Source organism: Chlorocebus sabaeus, chromosome 21 (assembly GCF_047675955.1).
Source record: "Chlorocebus sabaeus isolate Y175 chromosome 21, mChlSab1.0.hap1, whole genome shotgun sequence".
NCBI lineage: Eukaryota > Metazoa > Chordata > Mammalia > Primates > Cercopithecidae > Chlorocebus > Chlorocebus sabaeus.
Window position 1 is genome coordinate 101,044,021 of NC_132924.1, and position 25,967 is coordinate 101,069,987.

The 25,967-nt window shown below is 40.2% G+C and overlaps 1 protein-coding gene across 1 annotated transcript in view; it reads left to right on the forward strand.

The window, feature by feature from the left end:
• SND1 (staphylococcal nuclease and tudor domain containing 1) overlaps positions 1-25,967 on the forward strand; it is a 440,492-nt gene that overhangs the window by 254,581 nt on the left and 159,944 nt on the right. Inside the window, exon 15 of the mRNA XM_007982822.3 lies at positions 24,252-24,393. Coding sequence (XP_007981013.1) covers positions 24,252-24,393 — 142 coding nt within the window. The remainder of the gene's footprint in view (positions 1-24,251; positions 24,394-25,967) is intronic.

Here is a 25,967-nt window from a genome sequence, read left to right on the forward strand (position 1 = left end):
GCAGAATTAACTTCATTCTTTTTCTTTACCTGAACTGTCTCTATGTTGCTTTTTCATTTTTAATTACTGTATTTTGAGTTTGGAAGGTAGTTCTTCTCAGTTGTATTAAAATAAAATTGCCTCTTTTTAAAACCCCTGTCCAGTTCTTGCTGTGAGTGGGAAGTCTTAGTGGCAAAAGGTCAAGTATAGGTTTCAGGAGAAGGATATGAATTCATCATGATTTCCTCATGACCTCTTGTTCCTCTGTTTGCCTGTAAGTGGGACAGAATGGAGAAATGTATGTACATCCTTTGAGATAATACATATAGATAATAAAGAAGAATCAATGGCACCAATATTTTAGAGCTCCCAATAGGCTGTGTCCAAATGATTCTTTAGCTGTAAGGACTTTACCTTTGAGTGTTTAGGGTCTCTTTGGCTGAATAGATCCGTTTGATAGTTGAGATAGTTTATTCATTTAGTCAATAAGTGTTTATTGAGTGCCTGCTGTATGCCAGGAATTGCTCTAAGCACTAGGAATATAACAATGAAGAAAACTGCTGAACTCCCTACATTCAAGTGGAAAAGGGAGGCAGTTACAATGTCAGGTAGCAAAAACTACTGTGAAGAGAAATAAAACTGGCCAAGGGGATAGTGAGTGGTGTAAGTGCTGATTTTGATCAGGTGGCCAGGAAAGGCACTCTGTTGCTGAGACATACACCATCCATTTCAACACCACAGTCACTAATGGTTAAGGAGAGAATCAGGTCTGTGCCATACATAGGGAAGATGCCCAGGGGAGATGAAGCCCAGGGGAGATGGAAGGAGGAAGAGCTGGTAAATCTTAGCTTAGGCACCAGGGAATTTGCCTTGGGCACTGAGAAGAAAATACTAGTATAAACAAAAGTGGTAGAGCTCAGCCTAGGCTGCAGGAGTGATGAATCAGAGTGTATTATATTCCTGTTATGTGGTGTGCCCAGGCCTGGCTGAGGCTTTTTCTGTTGCTCCTGGTGATTGCTTGCTACAGATGTGTCTGGCAGGTTCCCCCTTGTCTAGGTTTAGTGGTCCCCTGCTCATCTTAAACAGTGGGACTCTGTTGAGCTTTTCTTTCTGTATAACCAGTCACTACAGATTATAGGTTAAACAATGTTACCTACAACACATTAACTGGACTTCAGTCTAGAGGTTGGGGCCTCTGTTAAGTTGGAGAAGTAAAGTGATACACACTTTTTGTGGCTTAGAATCCTGAGAAGCCCAGAAACCTGTAGCTAATGGCCTTTGAGCCACAGGTAACTATGGTGTATCTGCTAATGTTCATTTTTAACAGGTGTGACTCACCCAGTACGATCTTACTTGGCCTATTTTCTGTGTAGCTTACCCAGCTGAGTTATTCTTTGCATATATATTATTAATATTTTTATGTATGTGTGCGGCATTCTCAACAATGCTTTCCTTAATATTGATCTTTTAGTAAAGCTGTTAAAGCTGTTATAGTAATAAAAGGACAAATTTTTGGCGATTCATCAGCAGGAGAAAAAAGTTACAAATGGTTTGGAAAATGCGATGAAAACCCTTCTACACAAAGGGCCAAATATGCCCATCCAAAAGCTTATTTGGGGCCCATACTCCAGGGCCTTGCAGAGGCTGATTTCAACCTTAGGGATAGGCTCTCTCCTTGGGCCCACCTGGTTTCATTTCTAGTTCTCATTTATCACCAGCAGTGAGGTGAAGCAACTCTAAGGAGGTTTTGAGGTTCAGGCACACCGGTCTCAGGGCTGTCCTCTCCATACCCCTCAATGTAGTGTCCTAAAGATCTTCATTGCTGTCTCTGAATCTTATGCTGCCTCCTGCCTTGATGATTTCTGATGCTTTTTTTATTCCTTTATTTCTGTTGTCATTAGCAGTGGGTCTTGTGAAACGTGTCTTCATTTATTTATTTACTTTTATTCCTACCCCACCAACTTCCCCTTAAAGTCTAGCTCAGTTTCATACCAATTTTTATTATCTTTTCTGTCTCAATATTGGAGGATTGGTTTGCTCTTAAACATAAATGCCAATTAAATTTCTCTCAGTCACCACATAAAAGAGTAAAGCCTGGGCAAATGGGAGACTGAAAGTGAAAAAGCTGTTGGATTTAAATGGATGTCAGATATGACCTTGTCTGCCTGAATCACAAATTACTCACCTAAGATTGCAAATTTTTTGTGCCCTCTTTAATAGAGGAATTTTGTCTTCTCCCACCTTCTAACCTTCCCTTCTTTCCATCACAGTGTTAAGTCTGTGTGTATGTTGGGTGCCCTTGTTCCATTTAAGTGAGATGTATGGGTTTTCTGCTTCCTGAAGCATGCTGGCAATTTTGCTGTCTGTGGGACAGGTGTGGGGTCAGATGGGCAAACGACTTACAGGCAGATGAAGAATAAACAGGGAAAAAGACAATGTAATGTACATATACGTAATGGTTTCACAGAGGTTTCTTAATCTTTTTTTAATCTTTAACTGTGCTACCTACTGCCCCAGATTGATGCCCCTCTTAGTTACAGGCCATGATAAATGGAAGTTTTTGTTGAGCTGACAGTGTAGGCAATATGCTGCCAAAATAATTTACAATGAACTGCTGTTTGTGCATAATACCTCTCACCACCCTCCTCTCCATCCCAGTACACATCATTGGTGAAAAAACAGACATACATAAGTGCACATTCTGTCTCCTAAACACTGTTAAGAAATGTGTTGTATGGAAGAGATTATATCATGATGGTGGGGCAAATAACCTGTAATTTTGTTTTAGTGTCAACTGCCTCCATCTTTAGGAGTTGAGTTTCTACTCCTTTTCCATTATCTCTTCTCCTGCCGTTTAAAAAATGATTTCACAGAGTAAGGATCAGAGTGCGTTAAAATGCTTTTGTATGAAGACCTAGCAAATACAAGACCTGCTTGGCTGATTGCGTGTGGTTGGAAGTGACTCATCTGAGCACAGGAGTGTGAGGTTGATGGCTTGCCTTGGAAGGTAGGATACCAGCCTCTGTAGTGGCCAAATAAGCCGGCCTTCTTGTTTGTTATTACAGATGGGTTTTGATGTCAAAGTCAACTGAGTTTTGAGTTTTCCATAAGATGGGCAGAACATCTGCATATAACACCAACTGAATGAACCCCCAGTTTCTCTAAGGCTTTGATAAAAACTTGGCCCACTAGAGCAGGCGTGGTGGCTCACACCTATAATCCCAGCACATTGGGAGGCCGAGGTGGGAGGATTGCTTAAGTTCAGGAATTCAAGACCAGCCTGGTCAATGTAGTGAGACCCCATCTCTACCAAAAATAGTGTGTGTGTGTATGTGTATGTTGACCCATCTGCATCTCTTACACCTATTTTTAGGGTAACCACTAAAGGAAGAAAATTACCTACTCCCAAGCTGGTACTTTAGATCCTGAAGAAGTTACTGGTTTTTTTGTTATTTCCAATTTTTCACAGTATAGGTACTGGGCTATTAGAAGTACCAGCCACTGCTGCCATTTCTATCATAGTCTGGTTTCCTTTCAGGCCAGAATGTTCCAGAGTGTGTAGAACCAGCTGAGAATTTGACCGACTTGGTACTAGGTCTTACTCGATTTGAAGAATGGTTCTGTGGTGACTGACTTCATACATCTGTGTTTTCATTATTAGTTGGTTTTGTTTTTCATTGATCCTGTCTCAGTTCCCTCCCTCACTAGCACAGAAAAAGTTGGAATATGCATGTCAGTGTTCTTTATCTCAGGTTTCTCAGCTGTTCTTTATCTTAGGTTTATTATTGTTTTTGCTGTAGCCTACTCCATAATAAATACAATCTCCTGCAGATACAGAGTGTAAAATAGGCAATAAAATGGGGCTGGTGCATGGCTTACTGTTGTTCTGGTAGATCAGACAAATCAATTATGGTTCTGAGATTAGAGAGAGCTCCCCACTCCTTGAGTTGCAGCCAGCCCTGCGAGTGCTGATTTTACCTTTTACCTTTACCTCCGCTTCTCCATCTTCCTCTTATATGGGAATAGGACTCAATGAGTCATAGTGTATATCTGAGTTTTCTTCTCTGTCCTTTTCCTTTTGTGTCTGTCCTCTGTGCATGAGAAGTTACGATTTTGTTTGATGGTACAAGAAGACAGCATCCTCTTCAGTCTTATTTCTGAAAGTCCCAGAATAGGGGTTGTCTTCTTTTCAATATATTCTGCCTTTTCATATTATGTAGTCCTGACAGTTCCTCTGTTAATTTCACTATTACAGTATTTATTCTCTTAATCCATGGGTCTTTTTATCTGTTAACTGCTGCTGTGCTCCTTTGGACGTGGCTTGGTTTCATGCTTATGTTACATAGCACTTTTTTATAACCGCTATTCTCCGTGACTGATTTCGTTGGAAATCGTAGTATTACTGGATTTTTTTTTCTTTCTTTTTTTTTTTTTTTTTAAGGAGACGGAGTCTCACTTTATCACCAAGACTGGACTGGAAGTACAGTGGCACAGTCATAGCTCACTGTGGCCTTGCACTCCTGGGCTCAAGCGATCATCCTGACTCGACCTCCTGAGTAACGGGGTCTACAGGTGCATGCCATCACACCCACAGGATCTTGCTATGTTGTCCAGGCCGATCTGAAACCCCTGGCCTCAAGTGATCCTCCCAGTTTGGCCTCCCAAAATATTGCTGTTATAGGCATGAGCCACCACACCTAGCCTAAAAATTAAGCCATGGTTTGGAGTGATCCAGTGACTAGCTTTGGGGAAGGTGCAGGGCACAGGGGAAGAAGGTCAGACATTTGGGGCCCTGTTATTCATGAAACGAAGTCTTACAGAGTTGACCAGTTGGATTCTGACTTGCTAATATAAAGGATTGAAGTGTTCCTTTAAAACAGATAAGATTAAATCAATAGATAAGAAATAGATTGGTAGACAGGGTTGGACTTTCTCCAGCATGTGCTCCTGACCTCTGCCTTCAGTTTTGGGTTTTCATTGCCCTCTTAAACTTTAGTAGCACTGTCATCCTTTCTTTGAGATTTCTGTAGGTGTTACCTTTCCTTAGCTCCTTTTGAATGTTTAGGCCTTGATGGAAACATAAGAAAAAAGATAATATTCTTTTTGGCTAAAGAGAATTTTTAAAAGCCCAGGCACAGTGGCTCATGCCTATAATCCCAGCACTTTGGGAGGCTGAGGTGGGCAGATCTCCTGAGGGTCAGGAGTTCAAGACCAGCCTGGCCAACATGGCGAAACCCCATCTCTCCTAAAAAAATACCAAAAAAATTAGACGGGAGTGGTGGCAGGCACCTGTCATCCCAGCTACTTGGGAGGCTGAGGCAGGGAGAATTGTTTGAACCTGGGAGGCAGAGGTTGCAGTGAGCTAAGATAGCGCCACCGCACTCCAGCCTGAGTGACAGAGCGAGACTCAGTCTCAAAAAGAGAGAGAGAATGAAAAAGAGAAAAGAGTGGTTTGCCTGCTAAGTCTGAAGAAGATAAAAGGAGCAAAATCACCCAGGGGCTTTATGAGTTAGGTCTGTGTTAAATTGCAGTTTGTCTTCTATGTTTTCTGGCCCACCTAGTTTAGATTTATTTTTCTTACTCTTGTGATTCTAAAATTCCTTTCAGCTTTTTGTTTTTTCTAATCTCTGGTATTTGATGGCACAAATGCTCTCTGAGTGTATTTGGGTTTTTTTGTTGTTTTAAATAGCCCTTACCTTTTTTACCCCCCTTGGCCCTACACCATGTTCTCACGTCTCTCTTGCCAACTGCAGTCTAAGTTACTGTCCAGATGGCACAACATCAAGGCCTGTGGTTCTGTCGGGTGGGTTTCTGTGACCTAGAGGGGTTGCCTAGCACTGGAGCTTCATTCACACAGTAGCTGCTGGCTCCACTGCTGGGGTCTGCATTTGCTACTCTGAGAAAATTCCAAAGGAACTCTGGAAGAGCCAGCTTACTGTCTGCAGAACTTGCTCTCCACAGCAAGCAATGTGTGCTGTCAACAATATGGTTGGTCCCTTGACTGGAAGCCATGGTTGGTGGGAGTGTTGGGTTATCCTGGTGGCTTTCTTGCATCCCTGTTGTATTTGGTAGCTCAGGTTGTTACTAGTTTAGGAAAAGATATTGCTCTATTTCTCTCTTCTACTTTCTTCAAGCAAAGTTTTTGAACTCTAGTTGGACTACAATGTGCAGGTGGCTGGCTTGGATCCTCGCTGCACAGAAACATGCCATCACCTCTGTGGCACACAACCTCTGATGCCAAAGTGGCAGCACCTTGTAAGTTTCTCCCAGACTTTGGAAAAAACTTCAAACTCTTTCTTTTTTTTTTTTTTTTTTTTTCTTTTCTCTTATATTTTTAATTTAATTTTTTTTTTTTCAAAAAAATAGACATGCGGTCTCACTTGTTATCCAGGCCGGTCTCAAACTCCTGAGCTCAAGTGACCCTCCCACCTCAGCCTTCCAAAGTGCTGGGATTACAGGAGTGAGCCCCCATGCCTGGCCTCTTTTCTCTCTCTGTTTTTTATTTTATTTTATTTTATTTTTTGTTGAGACAGAGTCTTGCTCTGTTGCCCAGGCTGGAATGCAGTGGCACCATCTCAGCTCACTGCAACCTCCACCTCCCGGGTTCAAGCAATTCTCTTGCCTCAGCCTCCTGAGTAGCTGGGATTACAGGCACGCGCCACCACACCCAGCTAGTTTTTGTGTTTTTGATAGAGAGGGTTTCACCATGTTGGTCAGGCTGGTGTTGAACTCCCGACCTCAGGTGATCCGCCCGCCTCAGCCTCCCAAAGTGCTGGGATTACAGGCATGAGCCACCATGTCCGGCCCTCTTTTCTCTTTTCACCTCTTCTCTAATATGTCTCTGCTAAGAGTTGGATGTTACGAAGAAGACCTTGATCTTGATTCTACCAGAGAGTTGCTTCAGCCAGTTGCTCTCACCCTTGTGATGGAAAGCATTGCTTTATTGTGTTGGAGTTTTTTTGCCCATAGTTTGTTTCTTTTTCTCTTTTTTTCCTTTATTTCTTTTTTAAGATGAGATCTTACTATGTTGCCCAGGCTGGACTCAAACTCCTGGGCTCAAGAGGTCCTCCTGCCTCAACCTCCCAAGTAACTGGGACTTACAGGCGTGAGCCACCACACCTGGCTGTCCATAGTTTCTTTGTTCATATGAGTTCTGTGCAACCACTTTGTTTTTTGAAACTCCCATGTTCATATTTGCCAGAACTACAGGGCCATCCTTCTCTTGAATAAATTTGAAAGCATTTTTTATTTACATGGGAATTTTTTCAAAATTTCATTGCAGCAGGTACCACAATTAGTGATGATTGTGTTTCAGTACCTCCTTTTATAGATTTTAGTCCACTTTTTGACTGAGTTGTGTTGTTTTTGGAGGGCACCAAATTTAGGACATGGTTTCTCACTTCTTTTATTTAGCTTCTATTAATTGGGCTGTTTTGCATCTTTGTAGATAGAGATGTAGAAATGTGGTCCTGAAGAGATACAATTGATTTCCACCCTGTAAGAGAAATGATTTCAAACTTTACATTTTTACTCCCTCGTTTGACTTTGTTTTTGCAACTTTAGCAAATTCACCTCAGTATTCCTAGTAACTTAATTTATATCTGTTCTTTAGTCTCTTTGAGCCTTTCTGGTTCCCTTATTAATTAGTGGGGTTAAAATGAAATTTTCTATATGAAGTTTATTTTATATTTGAATAAGAGTCGAGATTTTACCTTACTGAAAATTATCTTTTAACAGGGGAAACAATTGTAGAAGCAAGAGAAATACAAAACCACTTATATGGTGGGCAATAAATGATTATAGAATTATATGCTTTGAAAATCTTAGTTTTGTTGCCTCCTCTGTACCTGGAAACATGAACAATAATTTGGCTGTGAAACTCCTAAAAAAAGAAAAATTTCGAAAGTGAATATGTCTCTTTCATCTGCATCATGTCTGGTTCCAAGTCTGTACCTTACTTGGTTTAGCTTTTTGTTCAGAACAGTCTTGTCTTGGAAAATTCAGGCACTAGAGCAGATAACCTTGAGGTAGGGAGCTAGGATTAGACTTTGAAAGCAGGGCACAGCTTCTTGTCCATTGGTGTGAGTGTCCTAGCTCTGCAATTCAACACCTCTGAGAAAATGTTTACTCAGGTGAGCTGCCCAGAGGTGGAGCACTGTTAGAGACAGGGCTTCTTTATTTGTTCCTTCTTATATAACAAAAATATCTTCCTCCCAGTATAGTCAGTAGCATGTCACTGTCACGGATTCTATTATCAGGAAGCTTTCTGCCATAAATTTTTCTGGTTTCCTTCTGCTTCCTTGTTTAACTGTGCCTTCACAAACAGGAGTGCATGCAAATGAGCTCCTCAGCAACAGGGTCCTAGCATTCATTGAAGTGTACTGAGCTATAATGATTTTTTCCTTTCTTCTTTGTTCAAAGACATGAGAAAGGAAATTGAGGGAGTTAGGAACATTTTTTCCAAATAAAGTAGCATCTTTTTCCAAAGAGAGTTCCTCTGGCCATAGATTCGGCTATAGCTGGTCCAGGCTCTTCGATTGTTCTCTTTCCCATTCTCTGAGTGCATGTAGATAACACTCTGTGATTCTATTTTATGGGTCAAAATTGATTAAATGAGCCCATTACAGGGATGAATGTAAGTATATTTTGGAGGCAGTTGACAAAATTTCTGATTCCCAGGTTGAGGTGTGTGATTGGATTGTCTGATCTGTCCCATGGCTGCTGAGTGATGTGATAAAACTTGAAATATTTCTGCATAGCCCCAGATTCTCCACTTTACCATCATAACACTGCTTAGCCTTGGATTGAACTCATTGTGTCCTGTGGCTATTGCTTATGTAAACATTTCAAAGTAAGTAATTTTACTAACATAGACATTCTGCTTACTTGTATTTTAAGTCTTTATTTAGCATGCTTACAACATATTCCCTACAGAATATGTCGTACAGAATTTTGGACACTCCTTGTAGTGTTAACATCCAGATATTTTGAAATTAGAGCCCAGGGTTGCTTTGAAATGCCCTGGTAGTTTTCTGCCTCAGTTGTTCAGGAAATGGTGTTCTCAGGAAGAAATTATAGAATTCCTAATACAATATTGAATTTGGAAGGGGCCTGAAAATGTAAGCTATTACCAAGATTTCTAATTTGGAGGAAGACCTGTGTTCTATTGATTTGCATTACTGCAACATCGCCAGATACTTCACCCACAGTAGAGCCCATTTATTTTCCTTATATCATATTCATCTCCTCCACTACTTAAGGTCCTCAGCTGACTGACTCAGACTTCATTGTTAATTAGCATTTGTTGAATCGCATTTCTTCTTTTTGCAATGCTATCTCTTCTCCCCTGCTGGCCATGCCTTCTTCCCTGGCATATGTCTCTTCTTCCAGGTAATTTCTCCCCTTTTATCCCCACTGCCTTCTGATCTTGCCCTTCAACATTTACATAATCATATTACCATGATTTTGTGCTTGTTGATAAATTGGTAATTTCGTAAGTTGTTCAATATATATGCATTGGTTTTCCTTACTAGTTTCTAAACTCCTGAGAAGGGAATCTTTGTATCTCATTATAGTGCCCAGTTTAGATTCAATTTGCCAAGTGACGGGCTCAAACAGCATGAACTTGTGTTTGGAAAAAAGTGCCCCATACTCCAAGGTAGAGGATTGGCTGTACTGGTTATTAACTATAAGTGGGCAATTGCGTGTCGGAATATAGTGGCAGTATGGAGTTACGATGATTAGCATGGGCTCTAACATTAGTTACTGGGGTTCAGTTGTGCCTCAATTGCTTATAACCTTGGTGCCTTGGGGATGTTATTTTTTATTTCTGTACCGCAGTTTTCCCCTGTGGGAAATGGGTATGATAATGGCACTTACCTCATTAGTTTGTGGTGTGAGTGAGTGAATTAATACATGTAGCTGTTTTAAACAGTTGACGTAAGAGCTCAACAGAGAGCAGTGGTTCACATGCTGGTGTTCATTATTTTTTTTGAGACAGGATCTCAGCTCTGTTGCCCAGGCTGGAGTGCAGTTGCGCAATCTCAGCTCACTGCAACCTCTGCCTCCCGGGCTCAGATGATCCTCCTGCGTTAGCCTCCCGAGTAGCTGGGACCATGAGTGTGCACCACTACGCCTGGCAAAGTTTTTATTTTTTTGTAGAGATGAGGTTTTGCCATGTTGCCCATGGTGATCTCGAACTCCTGGGCTCAAGTGCGAGCCACTGCTTCCAGCCTGGTGTTCATTATTATTAAATTGCTTAGCATTCTGCCTAGCACACAGAAAGTCCTCTATAAATGAGAGCTGTCATTATCATCCTCAGTAGTATTTACATTGCAAACTCTTCATCCAATTCCAGTCCCAAATCCTACCGCTCCCTCTCCTGAGTTATTTTACTGCCTCTTTATCTCTTTTTTGACATTTAACATGTGCCATCTCTGTCTTGTTTTTTAAATGCATTCCTCATGTTGAATCAGTGAATGAATGATCAAACAATAAGTATTTATTGAGAGCTTTTCATATGCCAGGCAGAATGCTGAGTATTGAGAATATATTAAACAAGACAGCTATAGTCTTTACAGGGAATACACAATTTGTTATATAATTACAATCGTAATGGGAGTACAGAGTCCTGGGAGAGTGTATACTGATGGCCATAGCTTATTCTAAGTGGTCTGATAAAGTCCTTGAAGTGATTTCAAAGTGAGGCCCAAAGAAGGAGTTAGCAGAAGATCTTGTTCAGGGCCAAAGGATGAAATGTTGTATACGAAAGTCCTGAGGTGGAAGTTTGCTTGTATTCACAATGGAAGACCAGTCAGCATTGCTGCAATGTGAGGATAGTAATGGGAGAATGAATAACTGAATAATTTGGACATTGTAGTCCTTGAAAAGGATTTTGAATTTTATCTGAAGAACAGTGAGAAATCATTGAAATGGGAGTAGAATAATTAGGACAGCGTGTGTGTGTGTGTGTGTATACATATATACACACACACAGAGAGAGAAAGAGAGTTAGCTAGGTATATATCTATAAATTTTTCTTTTTTTCCATTTTGACTGTTATTTGTAGATAGACTTGAAACAATGGTTAGGGGAGAATTTGTATATATCTATAAATTTTTTTTTTCCATTTTGGCTGTTATTTCGAGATAGACTTGAAACAATGGTTGGGGAGAATTTGCAGTTCACCTGGTGATTGCTGAATAGTGGCTGAAACTAGGATTGTGGCAATGGAGGCGGAAAGATAAATGTGAGATCTATTTTGGTATAAGAACTGGTAGAATTGAGTGGTTGTTTGGATTGGGGTCAAGGAAGGGAAGTTACATCAAGTGTCATGCATGAGCATTCCAAATATCTGGTTGATGCTGGTGCTTCTTTTCTGACATTGTAAATGATGGCAGAGTAGGTTTGCAAGGAAAATTAAGACTTTCTGAGCATGTTAAAATTGAGGCACTAATGAGCCATTAGTGGCCTAGGCTTCATGCATTAGTTTTAGGACTATAGGACACCTACATGTGAGTGTACAGAAATGCCCAGAGAACATTAAGAGAGAAGAGTCCCTAGGCCAAGCCCTTTATTTCAAGATTACTTATGGATGGGGAGTGTTTGAACAAACAGACTTTAAAAAGTTGCTGCCCAAGCTGTCGGAGATAAATCCAGCGAGTGTAATGTACAAATTAAGAGGAGAGAGAGTTTCACAAGGCAAGAATTGAGTCTCCAGCTTCAAGGTCAAGTAAGATGAAATTGAAAACTATCCAGTGGACAGTGCAATTCCATGAGTTACTGGTGACCATAGAGCAGTGTTTGTGGAATGAAGGAAAGCAAGGGGGCAGCAAAAGCTAGGTATCTTCCCACCTGAGTTATCAGCAGAAACTGTGTCTTATCTTTAGATCTGTAGTTTTTAGGAGTTTCCTAACAATAGGAAATGCATACATGTACATAATGATGGTGTCTATGTAGTTTTGAATGAGTGAGGAATCTTGAGATTCCTCACATACAGCACGTGTGTACTGATGGAGAAAGAAATGACAACCTTGTGAGATCCTTAACTGAACAAACTAACTTCTGTTATCTTCACCAAAGCTATCTCAATTCTCTGCCATCACTCATGCACTCTGTGGTACATCATTTTCCACTGATAGACAAGATCCTTAGAGTCTCAATTCTAGAACCCCAATACAATATCCACGTGTGGTTACATCATAACAAAATTGTAAAGCTGCTGGGTGGGGTAAGATTAATTCTGTATTTTCTTTAAGAAAAATTAGAATTCCCAAATACACCTAAAACACTAACTACGTTTCCAACTACTTTAAAAGTATCATTCTGTAAAAGTAGTTTCATTATTGTTTAAGCTTGGTTTCACATATTTTTATGCATGCATGGGTATGCTTTATTAAATCTATTTCTGATCCTGGCTGTTGGGCTTTTTACAAGTTGCTGTCCTTACTAGGAACAAATTTTTATTCTCACATCATATTAATGTATGGTTTTTGTTTGTTTTCTACCCATTGTCCACACTCTTTTTACACGGGTAGCTGTGACTTCAGGCACGCTACCACACCCGGCTAATTTTTACAAATTTTTTTGTAGAGTTAGGATCTCTATCCTATGCTGATAGGATCTGCTGCTTTGTTGCCAGAGCTGATTTGGAACTCCTGAATCAAGTGATTCTCCCACCTGGGCCTCCCAAAGTGCTGGGAACACAGGTGTGAGCCACTGCACTCAGCCACATTAAACTCTTAGTCCTTAGAAAAAGACTACTTAGTTTGGTGTCATTAGTACCATAAAACACTGTGCTTCAATCTGTTTTTGATGGAATCATAGAGCAGATTTCACATGCAGCTTCAGGTCAAGCTGTTTCCACATCAGTATACAGACTTTATTATAGCATCAATAATATTTATTTGTTTCGAAATATATAGAACAATTAATTATAAGAACTAATTCACTGCAGTGAATGTTGAATGCTGACACTTACAAACTAAAGGGACAATTAGTTATCTGACCTTTAATAATGTAGAAGTTTATCTAGGCAAAGCTTAATCAGATTTGAATGTTAATAGATTTTTTTCTTTTTTTTTTTTCTTTTTTATTTTTCAGACAGAGTCTCATTTTGTAGCCCAGGCTGGAGTGCAATGGCACAATCCCAGCTCACTGCAACCTCTGCCTCCCCCAGGTTCAAGTGATTCTCATGTCTCCCGAGAAGGTGGAATTATAGGTGCCTGCCACCATACCCGGCTAATTTTTGTATTTTTTTTTTTCAGTTGAGACGGGATTTCACCATATTGGCCAGGCTGGTCTCGAACTCCTGACCTCAAGTCATCCGCTCGCCTCCGCCTCCCAAAGTGCTGGGATTGCAGGCGTAAGCCACCGCCCCCAGATGACTTTTTTCTTTTATAAACAAAACCTTAGGCATATTTTTCTTCATTCAAATTTTCTATCAAAGTTTCTGTTTTTAAATGCATCAAATGTGAGTGAAAATAATAGAAATTATCTGTACTACTGACTCTTCTATTCATCAGAATGTGGGTTTCCTTATTTATTTCTTTTTCTTTTAAGTATTGTAAGCTCTTTTCAGGATGGAAAGCCTTGCTGACTTAACTATACAGTCAGGTGCTAGAAGAGTATCTGGCACCAAGTAGGTACTTAGTAGATATTGTTGGATGAATGAATGCTGTAAATTGTTCTACTAGAATTGATTTAATCAGCCTTCTATTGTTGGATATTGGAGTTGTTTTATTGTTTTTTCCTCTCATAAACATTTGTTCCTTTAGATAAATCATAGTCTATAATTATTTTCTCAGAACATGTCCATAAAGTAGAAACCTAGGCCAAAGAATAGCATATATTTTTTAACAGCATCATCCTATAAATCTTTATTGAGTAAAATGATTGGGTTTTTAATTGGATGCATTTGTGGTTCTTCAAAACATTGACCACCTTCTGTTTTAATTAGTAATAAATTTCTGTCATAATTGTTACCATTTTTTCTCCATGTTAAAAAAAAAACTAGAACTTTCTCTCCTGAATTGTATAATTACCTATTTTTATTAATGCTTTAAAAATGTAAGGCTTTAAAAGATTAATTAGACATAAAAATAAAACTTTCACTTAAGGTTTATTGAACCTATACTGGTGTGTCTGCAGGCAAAAATGAATGCTCATAATACTTTTAGAAAGTATTAAGTGTTTTAGCCATTTAGCCTTTACTAACATTTATTTTGATTTTAAGATAATTTTTATATTATAGGTTACTTGCTGACTTTTTTTTTTCTCTGTTATTTTCTGAAGTTGCATTCTTGTCTTGGGTGGGGCACAGTTAAGTGTGACATCAATTTTCTTGGCCCAAGTTCTTGATTTGCCCATGAAATGAAGACTTGCGCCTCATCAGATGTCTTTTAAATTCTTTACTCTCTGCACGTTTTATTTTAATTATCTCTCAAGCCATTTTCTGGTTCTATAATAAGTTCTTACCTCTTGCCTATAGAGACTTTGGAAGTGATAAAAATTGATCCAAAACTATATTTGTTTAAAAAAATAGTATTTTAAACCTGTTATTTTTTACTCCTAGCCTTGTAATTGATGTGCACAGTTGTAGATGGTGGTTGATTTGCTTTATTTCGTATTCTCAGTGCCACATACCATGCATAAGCTATGTTTTTAGCCCAGTCTCATGTGTCAATTCTGAAAATGTGTAAGATGTTTATTGTAGTCTTCCTATAAAAATTCATTATCATTTAATTCTTAGAAAAGTAACTCTAGAATTTTTAAAAGTCTAAATGGCCTTTTTCTGTGTTTATTTTTACCAGTTCAAAGTAGAAATGCTACTTTTAACCATTACAATTTAATGGTGTATTTGATATAAATTGGATGTTTGTAATTTGAGTAAAGTACTTGCTTTTGTAGAATATTTTAGCTGAAAATAATTGGAAGGTATACCTCCCAGTGTGTTAAACTCTCCTATAAACATTTTCTTCTTACAAATTGGTATGTCTGAACCACTCTCTCTTATTCCTGTGTTTGAGTAGATACAATTAAGTTGCATACTAAAATAAATTTTCTTCACATCATTACTAAAGCATTCAGTCATTTCAAAAATATAGTACATTACTATACTGATGAATAATGGAAGAAGTTTATCTGTTGATTCAACATATTCAAGAGTAGGATAGTTTTTCTCCGAATAAAACTGCAAAATCAATGGTATGTTTACTTACTTGACCTCAGAGAGATAAGACATTTTCTCTATGAAATAGTTTGTAGTTGTTTGTTTGTTTGTTTGTTTAACAAAAACAAAGGGAAACAAACCAATAAAGCGGAAGGCATGGATCGAGGAAGCAACCTGGGAAAGGTTGTGAAAAGAATCGCCAGTCTTGGCCAAGGGGAATCCTAGCAAGCCATGCTGCAGAGGTCAGCAGGAGGATGGAAGAACCCTTGGGAGGAAGCTCTCTAACTGGAGGGCTATCATTTACAAAGTCATGATATTATGAACACTGAGTATTGAGTTAACAAAAAATTGTAAGACTAGTGTGTTGAGAAGTTAGAATATGGAAAAATGGGGAAAAGGGACAGTTTGAGATGAGGTAGGGAGACAGATTTATTCATGGAAACTTTTGTGTACAGCAAGAATTATGAGCCATACCTTTCAGATAGTTCTGTGGGTTGGCAGCCCTTATCACCTGGCACCTTTGGCACTGCCTTAATGGCTGCCTCTCATCCAAGTTAGAGAAAGAACATTGAAGACAGGAAGAAAGCAAGCTTATGTGCTTGATACTTTATCCTGACTAGATATATTCTTATTTCTGCCCTTTGTACTTGAGGCACAGATACACCATCATCTGCACTTTCTATGCCTAACTTATCTTGGGAAAAAAAAAAAAGATTCTCTAGAATAAGCCAAGGGCATTGTATTTCCTGTTGATGATAAAATGCAGATTTTTACCACTAAAAGGCAATGACTTCATTTCTAAAGGTTAAACTGAATGGTTCTCACAGCATAATTTCATATGGTTAAATTTGGGAAACAGAAAGTCATTCAATAAGAGAACAATCTCTGAGCTTGTATAGAATTTTTATTTGATTGAGAATTGGGTATTACATTATTCACATTAAGCTGTATCACATGATTTTATTTCAAGGTAGAAAAGAAATGTCAGTAGGCATATGTACTTAGTAGAACTTTTTTCTTTATTTGAACAAAATATGTCCTCTTTATGGCCCATGTAGATGGCCTCATGCTCCATCTGATGCTTTCTTTTAGCTATTGCTAAAAGTTTAGACTTTCTTATGCTGCTTTTGGGGAACCAATGAGACTTTTTTTCCTGTGCTTTTCTAACCCCTTGCTTTCTCATCTAAACCATTTTCTTGTTAAAATGTTTTAAGTACTTTAATACACTAGTATTCAAAGTAGTGATCAAAGTAGTTGATTTAAAACACAATGACTGGGTGGTTAATTTTGAATTTGCTATTCTCTCCAGACTACTTGCAGATTAATTACGGCATAAGTTTTCTTGAGTTAAAAATTAAAATATTGTATATTCTTCCTGTGCAGGTTGTTTTTATTGTGTTGGTGTATATTCTTAAAGGTATAATTTATATACAGTAAAATGTTCTCATTTTTAGCATATAATTCTGTGAGTTTTGGCAAATGTGCATTTTGAGAAACATGTATTTATGAAATCATCACCACAGTCAAGATAGTAGAACTGTTCCATCGTCCCAATTCCTCCATTCCTTTTAGAGTCAACTTCTAGTCCCTGGCAACCACTCATGTTGTTCTGTTTAACTATAGTTTAACCTTTGTCAAAATGTCATACAAATGTAATCATGTATTTGAAATTCATACATGTTGTTGCCCATGTCTTTTTTAGTGTAGAGTAGTATTCCATTTTGTGGTGTACTAAAATTTATACCCAGTTGAGGGATATTTAGGTTATTTCCGGTTTTAGTGATTATGTATAACATCCAGGCCATTATCTTTGCTTTGCCTTGCTTTGTTTTTTTAAAGAATGAGACAAGGTCTTACTCTGTCATCCAGGCTGGGAGTGCAGTGGTGTGCCATCACTGCTCACTGCAACCTCTACCTCCAAGGCTTAAGCTATCCTCCCACATCAGCCTCCTGAGTACATAAGACTGCAGGTGTGCACCACCACGCCCAGCTGATTTTTTTTCTTTCTTTCTTTCTTTCTTTCTTTCTTTTTGTGAGGCAAGGTCCCATGATGATGGCCAGGCTGGTCTCAAACTCCCCGGCTCAAGCAATGTTTTTGCCTCAGGCAAAACATTACAGGCATGAGGCCACCGTGCCTGGCCCAGACCATTTTCTGAAGGTCCCTAATCTGTTCCTCTAACAGGATTTCACTTTATTTTAGTGGACTGCAGTGATTGTCCGAATGGTGCTTTGCATATTTTCATTCTAAACATAGAGATGTGTCTTCTGTTCCTGAGTATTTGCCAAGTTCTGGTTTCATTTCTCAGAATTGTACACTGTGGAAAGGAAAAAATAAATGGTGGGTAGGACCAACTGAATAAAAATATTTGTAGATGTCTGATTTTCTTAGGGCTCCTTAAACTCGCAGATGATTCAATTCCTTGCAAGTCTGATTGGAGAGTGATGGTTTTCTTCCACACGTTGGAGTGCTACCCTTGCACTACTTTGCCTTGTGGCTTCCTTCTCCATTTGGGCAAGCATACCATTCCTGCCCCCTTTGGAAAATTTGCTTAGCCAGGACATTTCTTTTAATAATTATGATACTCTGTTGAGGGCATCACCAATTAGAATGACACATCCTAAGCTCAGGGCTTTCTTCCTGCTTAATGCTCCTACAAACGTCCAAATGTCCTCTTGATTCATGCTCCCAGAACTCAAGCTCAGAGCCTGGGCTGTGGTTTCTCCTATGTTCAACATGCTGCAGGCCTGAGTGAGGTGCTTTACCAACCAAGTAAACAGTGTGAGAATCTGATTTTTAATTTCTTAAGAGACAAGGTCTCAATCTGTCACCCAGGCTAGAGTGTTGTGGCATGATTATAGCTCACTGCAGCCTCAAACTCCTGGGCTGAAGCAGTCCTCTTGCCTTAGCCTTCCAAGCAACTGGGACTACAGGCCCGTGCCACCGTGCTTGACTAATTTTCAAATTTTTTGTAGAGATGGGATCTTGAACTCCTAGCCTCATGTGATACTCCCACCTCTGCCTCTCAAAGCGCTAGGATTACAGGCATGTGCCATGCTACCCAATTATTGAAAGATAATTGATGGCCTAGTTTTAGCACCTTTTTTTTCCTGTTGTAATTTTTTTGTTTGGGGGTTTGTTTTTGTCAGTGTTCTCCTCTATGTTCACTTCATTCCTGTTAAACTTGCAGCTCACTGAAGTTTACGCCCTCCCTGGTCTCTCTAGTACACATCTCACCACAAAGTATTGATGAGCAGCCAGGGAAGAACAGTTTCCAATTTGCAAGTGCTTTGTGGTGACACAGGAGCTCAAGGGCATTCACAGAGAATCCTCCCCTCGCAGGGTTCCGTGTATTTCAAGAGATGATCATGCTGTACAACTGGTACAACTGGCTCTTCATCGAATCATAAACTCATTCTGTGAATTAAAATGGCACTTGGGGCCACAGAGCCCAAGATGTGGAAAGTAGTAAGAGTGTGGAGCGATAGGTGATGGTTTTGCCTTGCTGACAGGAGTTGTAGTTGTGATTTGTCTTCCACATAGCCACAAAAGTAATTCTCCTGGTCTGCACAACCCTGAAAAACATAGATAACTATGGCAGTGAATGATCACCATACACCTTAAAATGAGAGAGCGCATTTGCTTCACTATCCGTAATGATTCATTCTGATCTCCACACTCTTTTTTTTTTTCCTGTGTCTGTCCTCTTGTTCACAAGGATTTTGCTACTTTAGAGTTAAGATTGGTTAGACCCAAACAGCATTGTGCCCTGGAGTCCTTTACTCTCAGGTCATCCCTGGTGGGACCAAGCAGTACAGAGAACTTCATAGGAAGAAACATCCTGGGATGGGCAGTAGAGCATATGCTTACCTCCAGGAAGGCCCGTCAGGGTTGATGGACTTCTTTCTAGCTGTTTCTCAAGTGCTGGTAGAATATGCTTCCCCAGGAACATAATAAGTTCTGCATGTATTTGTTTTTAGTTCATTTTCCTGTGATGTTAATCAAAGAGTGATTGTGATGATGAGAACTAATTCGTGATCTTCATTATTAACAATTCCTATTTGAGCCTTGCACATGACAATGCTGAGTGGTTAATTGTTAACTAATAGGTTTAGTCTATTCCCATTTTCCCATGCTGTTTTGTGTGCTGTTATGTTTACCTCTCACCAGCCCTTTCTAGTTTCATGCCTACTATTTGGGGACTTTCGTTGGAGAAATCATGGGAATCACTTTGCATACATCTAGTGCAGACCGACAGCCTAAACTCTGTTCCAGAATTCACAGAATTGTGATTTCTGTAGTTCAGCTCCTCTAGGAAGCAGGTGACCTGGCTGTCTGGGGTGGTGGTCTTTGAGACACTTCTATCCTGTGCCGGCTGTACAAGGATTCTGCTTCCTCTGCTCTCCCACCTATCCACCCGAATCTCCCATTCTCCCAAGCCTGGGAATTCATCATACTAAATTATTTTAAACATGTGTTTGTATAGACAGCAAGGTACTTTGTGGAGATAAGTTCCAATCTAACTGCTGAAGGGGATGTCTTATAGCCATAAATAGATGTACCCACATTTCGAAGAGATTTGGCCTGACCAGCCAGAAGTCAGGGCAGAGTGAGAATTTATAAATAAGGTGTTTTTATAACCTTTGCTTCTCTGCTTCTCTCTAAGGATCATCCTGCCATTCTGGAGGGTCGTTCAGAACCCTATTCCTCTAAGTTTGAGATATAGATATTAACATCCTTTGAAATGAAGTCACCCCAGGCACACTTGTTGCATCATTACTTTCTCAATTTCAAGGTGCATTGAGGAGGCAGAAACATTCCTTAAAGAGATGCCATCCACAATAGCAGGTTAAATGTAGCTAATGCAATCTTAAATTAGCTTTTCTAAGAGTACAGGAAAATACTTATGTGTAGTTTGTTGTAGAGCACAGGTAATGTGAAAACTACCAGTGCAACAACAAAAGAAGACTTCTCTTGTCAGAAATCCAGTTGTTTCCTGATTATTTACACCAGTGGAGGAGAATATTGATGTAGATAACAAAAAACCACAGCTAATTTATTTACTTGAATTCACAAAGCTATGAGCCAATGTAGTGGCAGAAAACTGGCAAATAGAATCCCAGACCTTATGTAAGTAAGCAATAGCAATGAAAACTGAGAGTGAAAGCCTTAGCATATAGATATATAAGCAGAAATATTTGATATTGCCTTGAAGTGAGCATTCTGTGTAGCAAGTCCTGTAGTTGTTATCTCTTTAAATCTAAGGTCTTTAACCTTTATTTATGTATATGCTTTTGGGTGGTTTTTTATTTTTTGTTTTGAGATGGAGTTTCACTCTTGTCACCCAGGCTCGAGTGCAATGGTATGATTGGGCTCACTGCAGCCTCCACGTCCCAGGTTCAAATGATTCTCCTGCCTCAGCCTCCCAAGTAGCTGGGATTACAGGCACACCCTGCTACACCTGACTAATTTTTGTATTTTTAGGGTTTCCCATGTTGGCCAGGCTGGTCGTGAACTCCTGATCTCAAATGATCCGCCTGCCTCCGCTTCCCAAAGTGCTGAGATTACAGCCGTGAGCCATCGTGCCTGGCCAGGTTTTCTCTTCTCTTCTCTTCTCTTCTCTTCTCTTCTCTTCTCTTCTCTTCTCTTCTCTTCTCTTCTCTTCTCTTCTCTTCTCTTCTCTTCTCTTCTCTTCTCTTCTCTTCTCTTTTCTAGAGAGGAAATCTCTGTCTCCCTGGCTCTTATTAACTCTGGAAATGTGTCTAAGAGACTGAAGCACATTGCTACTTGCTTTCTCTCTTTGGAAGGCAAATTACTTAATGGAATTCAGTCAATTTTATAATGGTATAATCAGAATTTCTAAAATAAATAATTTCCATAACTAAATTACCAGGGAGGATTTATAGCTGTATCACCTGAGGAAACTTGCCAGTCTTCCTAACTAGTGTTTTTCATTTGAGCCACTGAAACAAATATTAAAGATTTCAAGAATGCTTGTATTGAAAAAGAACATGTCAAGCAAAAAAGTGCTTGAGATGACAAGGAAAGACACACACCTTTGTGTGGCTGTGACTGAGATTTGAAAGCACCAACATCTGTGGGTTCTTGTAATCAATTTAATTGACTTTATAAGAACTTAATATTCTGTCAGCTTGGATGATTTTTTTTTTTTTTTTTTTGGACGGAGGCTCGCTCTGTTGCCTCGCTGGAGTGCAGTGGCATGATCTTGGCTCACTGCAAGTCTGCCTCCCGGGTTCATGCCTTTCTCCTGCCTCAGCCTCCCAAGTAACTGGGACTACAGGCGTCGGCCACCACTCCTGGCTATTTTTTCTTTCTTTTTTTTTTTTTTTTTTTTTTTTTTTTGGTATTTTTAGTAGAGACGGGGTTTCACCATGTTAGCCAGGATAGTCTCGATCTCCTGACCTTGTGATCCGCCTGCCTCAGCCTCCCAAAGTGCTGGGATTACAGGCGTGAGCCACTGTGCCCAGCCTGATTTTCATAGTTGGCTTTCACTTCTGATCTTTGCCATAATCAATGACATGTCATCCTCTTGATTATCTTCCCATGTGTCATTTCTGGACTAGAACTATTGAGTTGTGCATTGAGACTTGGGAGGAGTCAGGAACATGTGTTGATTTTTATGACATGGGTAGCACTAAGGTCTCTTTGAGGCTCCTTGATTATTCTCAGTCTGAGTAGGTTTCTCTCTTTATAAAGTAGGTAAGAGTTTAGCAAAAAAGAAGAGAGTGTGCTGCAACCTCCTCATTAGTTCAAACATGAAAGGCATGCCTGTGTGTGTGCCGTTGTTATTCCTATAAGCATTTTTTCCAGATAACTATATCCAAAGGACAGTGATGTGCAGCAGTCTGTTTCTGAAAAACATAGTTTGCTCTGATCTTGAGGAAAAAGGCCTTCTCTTCTGAGATGTTAGGTTGCCTCATGATTTGCAATAATCAATTTGATAATTATTGTTGACTTACTGGTTCAGCTCATGAATAATGTCCCAGATTTAGACTAGTATGGCACAAGTATTTTAATCAAGTAGTGCTTTCTTTCTCATGGAGCATTTATCTTGCTTGACTGTTCTGGACTTCAGCCAGCTGCCAGACAAGCATTTTTCATGCTGTATATGTGTAGGAGAATGTGTTGCTTAAGTGTTCAGTGGGGAAGTTTCCAACCCACTAAAGCTCATGGTTACCTTGCCTTTTACCACTGTACTGTTAGAGACACTGAGAATGGATCGCTGTCTTTTTCTCTAGGAATCTATTTGATGGGAAGCATGAATCTTAGTTATTATAAATATTGTTTTCATCCCAGCCTACCTCACTGCTTCTGAATGAGAGGAGCCCCTTTGGCTGCTCTGAAATACTTGATGGCTTGTTATGTTTTCATTATCTAATGTGCATTAATTTAAATAAAATAGCTCTGTTGCTAGAAGAGTCAGAAAGGAAGAACTTGGCTGGGTGCAGACTGCTTGTGTCACAGAAGTCAGGAAAGTTTGCAGAACTTGGTGTCCTCAGAGGGAGTTTTCAGTTCTGCTGGCTGGGCTGAAAACCTAAAACTCTAAAATCCAGTGACTGTTTCCCCAGCATATGCGATGTGATATTTTGATGCTTGCTTACTCTATTATCTGTTTAATTAGCTTGAGAGACTGAAAGAATTTGAAGGCCCTTCGCTTCTCTGTGGCTGAGAGTTCTGAGAGTCGAAATGTCCATGATTTGGCTCTCTGGAGGATAGAACACACAGACTTTGTGTTGATACACGAAAAAAAGTTTTTAAGCTGCTATTCCGTTTTGTGTGTTTTTGTTATTTCTATAATGATTCATGCTGACATGAAGTGGTATTTGTCTGAATTGACCACACCCTGCTGTTCGAGATGTCCCTGGGTAGGAACAGTAGGCCCCAGGTATCATCTCATCCCCAAAATGAACATAGAGCAGGAGTTGCTATACTAGTGCCTGGAGAAGGCTGGCCTCTTCTCAAGGTTAAGAAACTGTGAGCTCTGAATCTTACATAACCTATTTAAAGATAAACTACTTTTGGCTTCCTGGCACAGGGTTATAGGGACTATGTGACATAGCCTAGGCGCCACTTTTTTTTTTTTTTTTTTGGATGAATATTAAAGGTTAAATAATAGAAGGTTAGTACTGGTCTTCTTTTTTTTTTTTTTTTTTTTTTTTTTTTTTTGAGACGGAGTCTCGCTCTGTCGCCCAGGCTGGAGTGCGGTGGCGCAATCTCCACTCACTGCAAGCTCCGCCTCCCGGGTTCACGCCATTCTCCTGCCTCAGCCTCCCGTGTGGCTGGGACTACAGACGCCCGCCACCGCGCCCGGCTAATTTTTGTATTTTAGTAGAGACGGGGTTTCACCGTGTTAGTCAGGATGGTCTCGATCTCCTGACCTCGTTATCCACCCATCTCGGCCTCCCAAAGTGCTGGGATTACAGGCGTGAGCCACCGCGCCCGGCCAGTACTGGTCTTCTTACCTCTTTTTTTCTTTTTTTTTTTTTCCCCCCGAGACGGAGTTTCGCTCTTGTTGCCCAGACTGGAGTGCACATGGCGCAATTTTGGCTCACTGCAACCTCCACTTCCCAGGTTCAAGCAATTCTCCTGATTCAGCCTCCCAGGCAGCTGGGATTACAGGCATGTGCCACCTTGCCTGGCTAATTTTTTTCTATTTTTAGTAGAGACGGGGTTTTGCCACGTTGGCCAAGATGGTTTCAAACCCCTGACCTCAGGTGATCCACCTGCCTTGGCCTCCCAAAGTGCTGGGATTACAGGCGTGAGCCACTGCGCCTGGCCCCTCAATTTTATGTTAAAGGAAGATGAGCTCTTCTTGCCCCATAGAACTCTGGTGTGAACGTCTCATTTTCGAAGCACCCTTTTAACTGAGTATTTAAGTCAATGAGAATGTTCTGGAAACTGTCGATTAACTATATTTCTTCTACTGAGGCCTCATGAGTATCATGTCTATGTCTTGGTTTCAGAAATATCTATAAATAGGGTTATTTGCTTAGCTTCCTGCCAAACTTTTTGTCCTAGACTAGAAAGAAAGAAATGTTGGGTTTCATTACTTTCCAGTTACTCTTTTCCTCTTTTCTCCATCAGGATACCCAAAAAGCGAAGCAGTTCCTGCCTTTTCTTCAGCGGGCAGGTCGTTCTGAAGCTGTGGTGGAATACGTCTTCAGTGGTTCTCGTCTCAAACTCTATTTGCCAAAGGAAACTTGCCTTATCACCTTCTTGCTTGCAGGTAAGTCTTATGTGTTACATGTTACTCTGAGCTCAGAAGTCATCCCTGGAGGCCACATACCCTCCTTTCCCACTGTATTCTGGGTAGGCCCTAGAGCCCACCAGCATGCTTTTCCTCTCTGGTTGGGATATGCAAACACACTTTCTAGATCGGATCCTCCTGTCACTGCAGACCCAGCACTGCACCCTCTTTCTGCTCCTCGTTTCTACCAAGCGCAGGATGTAGGAGTAGAGCAACTTGAAAGCACACAGCCCTTATAGAGCTAAAGCGAAGGAAATTCCAGACTTAGGAAAATACCAACGACGGAATTCTCAGAGTTAGCATTCATTACCCACTTGAAACAGACCACCCATGCCATGTTAGTTGTGGGGAGGCCTCAGTGGAGCTGAGACACTCTTCCCCTGTACCTCCCCAGGCAGTGCCGTTTGTCTCCATTTCATTCTTTTCAAATGCCATTAACATCCCAGTCCTTTACGAAACCCCAGCCATGACGTTGCTTTCACACACTCTTCCCACATCAATAGTATTTCTTGTTGTGCTGAGGTTGACGTGCTAAGGCAAGTGATGCTCCTTTCTTTGCTGACTTAATGTGCGTCTTACCCTATCTTTTCTGGTAGCTTAATATTTCACAAGCCAGAAGGCTATGTATAAACTGTGCTCTTTGAGCAATTTACATTTATGCATTCAAGGAACAAACTGCTTCATTTCTTTGCTGCTGGCAAATAATCGTTGTTTATTTCCAGTTGGTACTTCACAGAGACTGCAGTCTTTGAGGGAAAGCTGTCATTTTACTTCTACCACCACCCCAACTCCGCCCAGCCACCCCTGCACACACAAACATTCATTCACTTGCAAAAGATATATCCTGCCATGGTCCCCAGATGCACATGGTCCCCACCTTGCCTTTTTTGTTACTGTCCTGTTGTCTCAGCACTTCTTATGTTAAATTATTGAATAGAATTTGTTATGGGAAAAGAGAAACAGGAGTCATGCTTGCTGTCTCCTGCCAGATCACCTTGGCCTCCTTTTCTTAGAAGGCACAGGTAGTTTCTTGTCTGGATAAGGGTCTCCCTCAGGCCCCCACTGAATGGATTGAGTTATGTGAGATAAATCACTCCCTGAACACACGACTATGGACATCACTGCTGCTGCTTGGCTGTCACTTCTCATTGTGGCTCTTGTGCATACTCTTATAAACTTGATCATTGCACCGTTCTGCAGGCCTTCTGAAGGGACTCATTGAAGTGTGACACCAAGCTCAGGGCAGCTATGCAAAAGAAGGGATGCAAAAAAACTCATACCTTATTGGAGGACTGTGCTTTTATTTTTGCTAATGTGAGTTATGGTAAACTGAAGGACTGTGTGGCAGTGTGAGGGAGTCCTTTTATGAAGTCATTTGTGCGTTTTTACTAAGGTTTCTATTCCCATGACGTTTCTTGGTAGTGAACTTTTGCTGGAGAGTTGGAGGCACAGTCATATCCGGGTTTATTGCACTTCTTTTTATTGTGCTTCAGATATTGCATTTTTTAATAGATATTAAATAAATATCTATTAAAAATAAATAAATAGATTGT